At 57.9% G+C, this 10029-nt stretch overlaps 1 protein-coding gene across 1 annotated transcript in view; it reads right to left on the bottom strand.

Annotated features, from left to right (window-relative positions):
• PDXK (pyridoxal kinase) overlaps window positions 1-10029 on the bottom strand; it is a 43618-nt gene that overhangs the window by 20946 nt on the left and 12643 nt on the right. Inside the window, exon 2 of the mRNA XM_019666008.1 lies at window positions 5948-6002. Coding sequence (XP_019521553.1) covers window positions 5948-6002 — 55 coding nt within the window. The remainder of the gene's footprint in view (window positions 1-5947; window positions 6003-10029) is intronic.

Below are 10029 nucleotides of genomic sequence, written 5' to 3'. Positions count from 1 at the left end.
GGACGCACCAGGCCCACAAAGCTGCATAACCTCTCCGTTCCGTTTATAGTGGGTGCACCTGGGGACATCCCTCCATGTCACAGTCACTTGATTTGCCAGCTTTTACTGTGCACGTTTCCCCATCCAGGCCGAGTTGTCCGATCACTGTCACCTGGGCCCCCTGGCAGGTAGGAGCTTCTCACAGCCCAGCCCCACCTGCCTCCCCGACAAGGTTGAGATGCAGCCAAAGTAAGTCTTGGATCAAATCCTGACGTGAATTAGAAACAGGCCCCGGTGCTCGACCTGCTCTTGACCCGATAGGTACCAGGTGAAGCATTCACTCCAGGCAGACGCGTGGCATCCTGGGGGACCTGCTTGCCATGTGGGACCCCGGCCCAGAGGCTCGGGGGGGGGGCCGGGCGATGGCTTGGCGTCCACAGGGGCAGGGCCACACCATGGACACCCCGAAGGTCACCTGTGAGAACGCCTCCTCGTGTCCTTTGTGCCAGGGAAGCTCTCCAGCATACGCGCTTCCAAGCACACACGTGAAACCCTCAAGAGCGTCCTACAACCCTCCATAGGGGCCAAGGGGCTGGGGACTGGGCCAGCTCAGCCCCTCACACGGTGGCCCGTGTGCGTCTGAACAAAGGAGGTTCTGCAGGGGCGCGTGTGGCTTCTGGGTCCCCCGTGCATTCCGTGGGAGGCACCAGCGGAAACGATCGCAGGAGCGTTTGACTGACCCTGTGAACCGGGTACCGTCAGGGTCAGGAGGGCCGGGCAGGGAGTCTCAGCCTAGCCCCTCCCTCGCACACCCCTCCCACGCAGGGCTGCCCACTCCAGCTCAGGTGTCCTCCAGGAGCTGGTGGCCTCTGGCTGTGTCCCGGGCAGGTGTGTGCTCAAAGAAGGCTGGGCTCCACAAAATCCCACAGACCCAGGGCGAGATCAGTGCTCCTTCCTGCGTCTCGGTTTCCCAAACCTCCTTCTGACCAGGTTGGGTTTATCTCTGCTGCACGCACAGTGTGCTCGAGTCCTGGGCCTCCTGTGACAAAGTGCCACAGACCAGTCGGCTCCAACAACAGTCTGGAGGCCAGAGGCCGAGGTCACGGTGTGGGCAGGGCTGGTTCTCGAGGCTGCTCTCCTTGGGGTGTAGACGGCCACCTTCTCCCCTCTGTGGGTGTGTGTGTCCTAACCTCTTCTTACAGGGACGGCCGTTGTGTGGGACCCATCTCAATGGCCCTGTTTTACTTTAATCACTTCTCCAAAGGCCCCATCTCCAAATACAGTCACTTTCTGAGGTGCTGGGCATTAGGACTTCAACACATGAATTTGGGGGGACACAATTTAGTCCAGGACAGGCAGTAACGAAGGGGAGACACACAGCCCCCACGAGGCCTCAATCGCAGGGCAGCACGGCAGAGCACGGCCCCGCCACGAGACCCGCTTCCTAACCAGACCAGGAGGATTGGCCCCACACCTTTTCGCACCCCACTGCCCAGCGGCCCCCTCACCACCAGTCAGGGTGGGTCCAGAGCCCACGGGGCCCTCCTGAAAGAGGGAGGGATCCTTGCATCCTCTGTTCAGCCCATCAACTCATGGATGAAAAAATAATTTCTGCAGAGGCCAAGCCGTTGACCCAAGGGACACAGAGCGGGCCCAGTGGCCTTGTCCCACCCAGCCTGCATGGCCATGGCCATGGCCAGTGCCTGTCCCCAGCCCTTCCCGCCTCTGAGGCTCTGTGTGTCCACACCAGCCACCCCTTTCCCGGGGGCATCACCACCAGGCCGGACAGTTGGTCACACTGTCAACTCCAAGTGCCAGGACAGCTGGGCTGCCACACCCTGTGACCTCCAGCCCCTCCAGCTGCTCCAGCTGCTCGCTGGGAATCAAGGAAACCCTGCTGACGAGCAACGTGAGGATATTGGGGGGGCAGAGGCTGCTTTGAAGCCTGCAGCTGCCGGGAGGGGAGGCCGTGGGGAGTTCCCCTTTCCAGAGGGTGGGAAGTGGACCGAGAGGGTGGCCTTGCCGGCTGGAAGGGGGCCTGGAAGACTGGGGGTCGTGCAGAAGCCATCCTGAAACAGCCTCCTCCAAAAGACCTGCTAGTCTGGGAACCTGGGATCCCCATCATTCGCAGAACCGACGAGAGGTTCCCCCGTTGCACAATGTGCTTCATGCTGACACCTGCTCTCCCTCTGGGAGCCTGGAATTTGGGGGCATGCCAGGCAGAGGTGTCACGTGACCAGCCCCTAATAAAAACCCTGGGCACTGAGTCTCCAACAATCTCCCGGTAGTGGACATCCCACACGTGTTGTCATAGCTCCTGGCTGGGGGGTGTGTCCCATGTGACTCCTGGGGACAGGCTCTGCAGACTGTGCCTGGTGTCCCCGATCTCTCCCCATGCGCCTTTTCCCTGTGCTGATGGAGTGCTGTGGCCTTTCGCTGAAATAAATCACAGGGCTGAGTCCTGGGAGTCCTCCCAGTGAATCGCTGAGCCTGGGGCTACCCTGCCCGAGACGGTTCCCACACCCCCTTTCAGCTCCCAAAGCCTCCCTACCCCCACCCTACCCTCACTTTTCGTGATCAATCTAGACCCTCCCTACCCACAGCGGGGTCTCAGAGACTGGCACCTGGGCTCCACCTGCGCTTGGTCTGAAATGCAGATTCTCAGAGCTGCCGGGTCACTGTTTGAACAAGGCCCCAGGTGGCTCTCAGACACCCACAGGTTTGAGAAGTGCGGATCTGGAGCAGGGGCAGCAAACTGGCCGGCAGGCTGCGCATGGCCAGCCCCGTGTGTGTGTTCAGCCTGCACGCAAGAGCTAGCTTCCCATTCTTAAATGGTTGGGAATGAAAGAAAAGTGACACCTTAAGACTTGTGAAAATTCCATGAAATTCAGTTTTTAGTGTCCATAAAGAGAGTTTAAGGTTTACTGGAACAACCACGCCTTTGCATGCTCCGTGCTTCCAAGGCACAGAGGTGGCAAAGCGTCAGTGACTACTATTCGTGTCCCTTTACAGGAAAGCGCCAGCCCTGCTCTAGGACGCCTGCTCACTGAGGGAGCTGGGCTCCCTGCTTCAATCTTGAGAGTGATTTCAGACTCAAATCACAATGCGATCCCATGTGACACCCACTAGAATGGCGAGAAGACAAATCACAACAAATAAAAACAACAAATAATAATAGGTGCTGGTGAGGACGTGGAGAAATTGGAGCCCTCACACATCACTGGTGAGGAGGCAAAACGATGCAGCCCGTTTGAAAAAAGTCTTAAAACGATTAAACAGCGTTACTATCTGACCCAGCAATTCTGCTCCTATGTATACAGTGGAGGAAATTGAAACATGTCCACAGAAGCACGTGGGGACAAATGTTCACAGCAACACGGTTCATAAGCCCCAATGTCTATCAACGGATGCATGGGGACACAAATGTGGCAGACACACGCGGTGGAATATTATTCGGCCATAAAACGAATGAAGCTCTCTCTGGACGTGTTACCCCACAGATGAACCTTGAAAACATTAGCTCAGCGAAAGAAAGCAGTCACTAAAGGCTACAGAGCGTCTGATTCCACTTATGAAATGTCCAGAACGGGCAAATTCACGGATGGAAGGTAGACTGGTCATTGCCAGCGGCTAGGGGAGGGGGGTGGGCGGGACGGCGAGCGGGCACAGGTACCCTGGTATGGTTTCCACTAAGGCAATGACTGTTCTGAATATACAGTGGTGATGGCTGACAACTGTGAGTATACTAAAAGCCACTGACTTGTGCACAAAAATGGGTGATTTCATTCTATAGTATGTAAAATATCTTAATAAAGATATTGTTGGGACCCCACGCCGGCCTGGCCCCAGGAGACACGCAGGCATGGGCACGAGTGTTCAGAAGCCACCACGGTGACTAGTATTGCTTAGGTGTCCCAGCCCGGGGCCGTGGGGATATGGGGGCGCTGGTCTAGCAGGGTGTGGTTGAAGTCTCGAGGCCAGTGTGAGTTGAGTACCCAGCGCACAGTAGGACCACACAGTGGAACTAACAAACCAGCAAAGCCTTCGCCCGGACAGCCTGAGAAGCCCAGCGCTGGACACGGACACTTGCGATGGGGACAGCCTTGCTATGGGGGAGTCACACGCGGCTCGAGCCACGTCTTTCCCACTGCACAGAGATGCTTGGTGGAGGGGAGTGCGGGGGAAAAAATAAAGCAATTCCATTCTTTTTTTTTAAAAAAGGTGAAAAATATCAAGTACTTTTGTTTTGTGTCCCAAGCCCAAGACAGAACAGACAGGTCACCGTGGGCGTCCTCCATGCACAGCAGGTGCTATGGGTCCCCAGGAGTGGGGGGCCGTGTGGCTGTGTGGGGCAGCTGAGTCACATGTCCTAACCAGCAGCTCCCATGGCTCCCAGGTGCCAGGTGCCACATGCCACACTGCCACGGGGGCTGGGTTTAGAGACAGGCCAGCCTCACTTCTGAGCAGCAGAGTGTGGGCAGGGGTGGGGAGAAAGGGGTCCGTGGGCTCAGGGGCCCCGTGAGGCCTCACCTAGCTACTCCAGGTGGGGGTGGCACCTGAGCCACAGCAGTGGCCTTGGGGCGGGCTCCCCCTGGAGGTCCTCTGAAGAGTCTGCACAGACAGAGCGGCCTGTGGGCCCCGCAGCACATGGCCTCAGCCACTCACAGAGGCAGCTGCCTGAGGGACCCCCTTGCCAGGCAGGCCCACGTGGCATCTGAAGGAGACTGGGTGGGGGCAGCGAGTCTTCTACCCGGGGGCCCCCCCAGGAAGCCAGAGGAGCCCCAGGGCGCCCAGCACCGCTGCACCCCAGAAGCCCCACCCCTCACCCTGGAATCTGGCAGAAAAGGCGGCAAGGGCTTCTGAGTGGGGTCTTTGCTTGTGTTGAGCTAATGCTGATTACGGCACAATATAATATTCACCAGTAAGTTTAATCCTGTCATTTAGTGTCCAAGCCATTTTGGCTCATTTACTCTTAAAAAAAGAGAGAGGAAAAAAAAGGAGGGTGGTTAAAACAGTCAATAAAAATGTGGGATTCGGGGAACTTCGCTGGGTCCGCTGAAACTTTCTGGGGCTCCTCCAACATTCTGAGCGCCCTGCATACTCGGCAGAGCGAAAGCAGGAAAGACCTTCCAGTAAGAACTGTAGCCTTTTCATCTGAGCTCTCACATGACTCTTCCCCCGCTGTGTGACTTACATAACCCCCGTCCCTTCCAGGAAAAATCACACCCAGGAGAATTACAGTCAATGCTTCCCGAGGGCCGAGGCGGGGGCAGCCGTCCATGGGTCCTGCTGGCACTGCCAGGCGGTTCTGGGAAGCTATGTGCCCTGGAAGTTCCACCTGGGTTCAGAGTAACCTCAGAAGAGGTGACATGCGGACATTTCCAAGAACTGGGGCGGCTTCGTCCTCCTGCCTGAGGCCACGTGGGGAGCTCTGGGCTCGTCCCCAACAGCAAGGACCTTCCGAGGGCACTGACCCTCTCACACCCTCACACCAGCAGTCCCGCTTCAAGGCTTCTATGGCCAGAAATCCTCGGGGTCCCCGTGCATTGAGAGATGCTCCCGCAGGCACTGGCTTCTAATAAAGAAAATCAGGGTGTACCCCCACGTCCCCCTATAGCATGGGGGGGCCTCACATGGCCATGGTGTCACCTGGTAGATGACAAGGGGTGTGAGCAGGTACATGCACAGAGCATGGTAGGGCCCTAGAGCAGGTGCTGGGATCACCGTCCCTGTTTTTCGGAGGAGGAAGCAGGTGCCACCGGCCCCGGGTCAGCCAGCACAGAGCCGAGACTTGGACGCGGCCATCCACACTGCAGACGGGCAGGCCCCAGCCCTCAGCCTCACGTACCCAGCGGCCTCTGCAGGGGCCATGCCTCTGGCTCGGTTTCCCCGTCTATCAGATGGGGGGACCCCCAGGTTTCTAGAGGGCCATTTCTCACACCCACTCTCAGCTGGGCCAGCTCCTCACCTGTGTGGTTTGAAAACTGGACCGAGTTCACGGCGTCGATCTCAAACCCCAGAACCTGCAAGACAGAGAACGGCCAGGTGTAAGAGAGCCGGCCTGGCCCACAACATCCCACGGAAGGCGCCTGACACCAGCCTGGGGGCCAGCCTGAAGGAGGGAGCCCCAGTGCAGGGCCCAGGACGGTGTCCCGAGTCGGGCTCTGCGTCTGCACTTTCGGTGGCGATGGGCTTCGTTCACCCCTTCATGTAACAAGTACGATGGGGAGCCACCGGCCCAAAGGGCCAAGACTCAGAGGCTACTCCCCACCGCTGGGACTCAATGCCCTTGTTAAATCCCAGTGAATGGACTGCAAAGAAACCCAGGATGTGTCTGTCTGTTCGAGCACGAAAGAGGGCTGTGAGGCCTGAAGTCCCCACCTATGAGGCGATAAGGCCAGCCCCTCCATCGTCCCCTGTCAGCTGGGGAGAAAGGCACCCAGCCCAGGGCCGAAGGTCCCCTGAGAACAGTCACAGCCACAAACCCACTCACTGACAAAGGACGTGTGGACATTTCCAAAAACTGGGACGGCTCCATCCTTGTGCCGTCTGAACCAGCCTCACTTTGGCCCTGGCCTGACCTGGGGACTCTGGCCACCACGGGAGCAGTTCTGAAGGGGGAAGGGGGAGAGGGGAGGGGACTCTGTTGCCAAGGGAACCACAACACAAGTTTTGCAAGTTCACTTACAGCACACAAACCAGGTGACTGCAGGAAAGTTAAGCTTTCACTGCGTTAAAAGCCAAGCGCATAAACAGTAGGAGCTCTTTTTTAATGCAACAGAAGGAAAGGTTATGTCTAAGCGGCTGGGACGTCCACATAAGCCCACGTTGACAGTTTGCTTGTGACACAGAGGGAACCGGAGTGATCTTTCTTTTGGCAAATGTTTACACAGTGCAGGACGTAATGCGGGAGTGCTGATCTCACACACACACACACACACACACACACACACACCACACATACTTCCTTGTGTCCGGCTCCCTCGTGCCCTGCGCTAGGCCCGAGGCCTGGCCTCCAGCTGCCCCAGAGGGCCACCCCTGAAGACCACACTCCAAAGAGCCACACACAAGCAGGGAAGCCAGGAGCCACAAGGGAAGTACAAGGACAGTGGCCCTGCCAGGGGGTGAGAAGTTGAGGACACATCTGTGGGCTCAACTCTGACGCGGGAGACGTGACCGTGACGGGACAGGGCAATGAACGAGAACACAGGCCAAGGAGCGGGAAGCCCTGGGACATCAGCTCCAGGACCTGCCGTTAAACTGGCCCTCTGACCTTCAGACCCTCTCCTTCCAAGTCCCCCAAGTGAGGACAAAGGGCCTTTCTGTAACACTGATCCACACGACGAAGAAAGGCAGCAGACAGCACACTGAAGTAGCCCAGACAGACACGTCACGTGCAGTCAAATTAAAACCTCAGCACCTATAAGGGACATACAGACAGGTAAGAAGTGAGCTGCCTTCGCTGTACCACCGCCTCCCGGAGACACGGCAAGGGGGAGCGGGTGTGGGAGGCAGGCGAGCGAGGCAGAGAGCGTGTGTATGAGAGAAAAGAGCGGGCCAGAAAGGAGGACACCAAGGCCGTGGCTGGCCCCAGTGGCCGCCCTCCACAATCCCCAGGGGCCTCCAGCCCTGGGCCCTTCTGGTGTGGTCACCTGGCCTTCTGTGCACCGGCAACTTCCGACACCCTCTTCTCCGTCTTCACCTGACAACATCGAACCACAAGTCTCAGCTCAAGTTCTGCGGTGTGGGCGACGGGGAGTGGCCGCCCCCGGGAGGGTGGGGGCCGTGACGGGACGTGGGCGTCGTTCTGCTCAGGGCTCAAGGCCCTTTCGTCGTGTGGGTGGCAGTTACGCAGACCTGTTTCACTCCGTGAGCTACACACTTAGGATTTGGATTAACAAGTCTTTCTAAACATTTTAAGCCAGGTATTATCAGGACTTCGAGTAATTAAAAAAAAAAAAATCAACAGCCTTATTAACCTAAAGTTAAAATGGGCACTTTGCAAACTTCCTTGCCTGGTTTCATGGCCTCCTGGACACAGATATAGCTCACAGTGTTGCAGATCCTTTAAAATTCTAATCAACTCTGAAGAAACACGTTTAAAGAGTGAGGACACCGGCCCCGGAAATCCTGCCAAAACATCTGTTCTGTTGCTTCTGGATGCGGTGCGTCATCCTTGGGAGCTGGTGAACTTGAAGTCTTATGTTCTGCTTTTAAGTGGCAGAGAGTGCTAAGCCCCTGGCTGGTGCCTCCATTTCAGATGCCACCAGCCACGTGGGCTTGTTACTCTGAGGGCTCCTATCGAAGCGTGGAAACCCGTGTGCGGGGCTGAGCGGAGCCCAGCGCTAGGGTGCAGAGAGCCCCGCCTCTGAGAGGGAGCCCGGGGCACCAGGGAAAGGACCTCCTGTTCAAATCCAGGCTTCAGCTCAAACCTACCCTTTGTGCCAAGGAACTCACACCCTGGTTGGCCAGCGGCTCTCCCAGGCATGGCCAGCAGGGAGACGCGCTGGGGGAGGGAAGGGCTTGATCTCAGCAGCTGTCTGCCCTGGCAGGGAGGGCCTTCCCCAGCGGCAGCCACACTGGCTTTCTGTCACTCACGGACAGAAGCCTCCTCTCCTGCCCTGCCCAGCCCCCTCGCCCAGCTTTAAGTTCCAGCTGCCCAACCTCCTCCTCTCTGGTGCAGCGTCAGCTGCGCGGCAGCGGGCAGGTGTGTCCCCCTCCACAGCTCCCTTTTCTGCTGTCCTGACACCTGGTTTCACAACTGTCAATTGAACTCCCTGTGACAGTGAGTGCTCTGGCTTCTGCTTCTGGACTGGCCCCTGCCTGACCCACTGTGTGTCCCTGATACACCCCCGGGGACATGCCCACTGATTCTCGGTCCAGGGGGCAGCCCCCCCACACACGGTGAGCAGCCTGGTTCTCCTGTGTTTGCCTCTGGCCCGGCGTGCGGGGCAGGACCACATAAATCACATGATATAGGAACAGACCAAGATGCCTGGACCCAGTGCCCGACAAGACCACCCCTTCCGTATCAGGCCAATTGATGGGACAGCACTGCTGGTCTGTGTTCTCGTGGGTGAGAATCATGTAGTTTTACAGTTAAACGGGGGCTCCAATGGCCTTGGGGCGCCTGTGGGAGGCATCCCTGCACAAACCCGTCCGAGTGTGGGAGGGATCCGTGACGTGATCACGTCCCGTGGCCAGCGGCAGGATACCCAGGTGACTCTGATCTAAGCACACGCGCCCGTCAGAGGCAGGGGGTTTCAGCCCGATGGTCAGAGAGCAAATGAAAACGAGGTGAATGAGAACCCGATGCCTGTCTTGGGCGGCAAGGACGGGGGCCATGTGACGACAATGCAACCGTGCACGTCAGTGTTACGTACAGCCTTTGTTCAAGCCGAGTCAGAACGTGTACGCGTGCAGGAATTGCATTAACAGCAAAAGCAGTAACCACCCGTGCCTCACCATTCCCTAATTAGCTCAGTACACTGTCCCCTGAGCTGGGCTCTGGGGCTTTCCGTGTCTACTGATCTACAGAAGGGACGTCACTGTCCCTCTCTCCCAGCTCAAGCTGGCGGCTTACACGCAGCGGGGGAAGGACTTATGCCACAGCCTCCTCACCCTCAGCCAGTCTTTTAACATTTACCAGCACACAACAGATACAAACAGGCTCATTTAAGAAAAAAAAACAGGAAGAGCTGACTAGTTCAGCCTGGGGGGACAGGGGAAGGCAGGCCTCGCGAGAGGGGGACACCACATCTGCCGACCCTCCTGCAGCTGGACACCCTCCCCCAGCACTGCCCCCCTTCCACCTGGTGTATTCCTCCAGCCCCAGCTGGGGACCAGGAACTCCTGGAATCTCCCCCAGGGCCCCACCTCTGCTGTTCAGCAGCTCCTCACTCCCTCTCCTGTGAGCCTCCACTCCCCATGCCCCTTCCCTGACCCCCAGATCTGCTAAACCCCAACCTCCCAGGGCCTCCCGCTGCCTGTGGGAGGAAGCCAGACCCCAGTCTCCGTGTCCCACCAGTCCGCCTAACGCCCCCCCCCCCC

Source organism: Hipposideros armiger, unplaced genomic scaffold (genome assembly GCF_001890085.2).
Source record: "Hipposideros armiger isolate ML-2016 unplaced genomic scaffold, ASM189008v1 scaffold_458, whole genome shotgun sequence".
NCBI lineage: Eukaryota > Metazoa > Chordata > Mammalia > Chiroptera > Hipposideridae > Hipposideros > Hipposideros armiger.
Note: the sequence above shows the minus strand (reverse complement) of the source record. Positions and strands in the feature narration are given on the sequence as shown.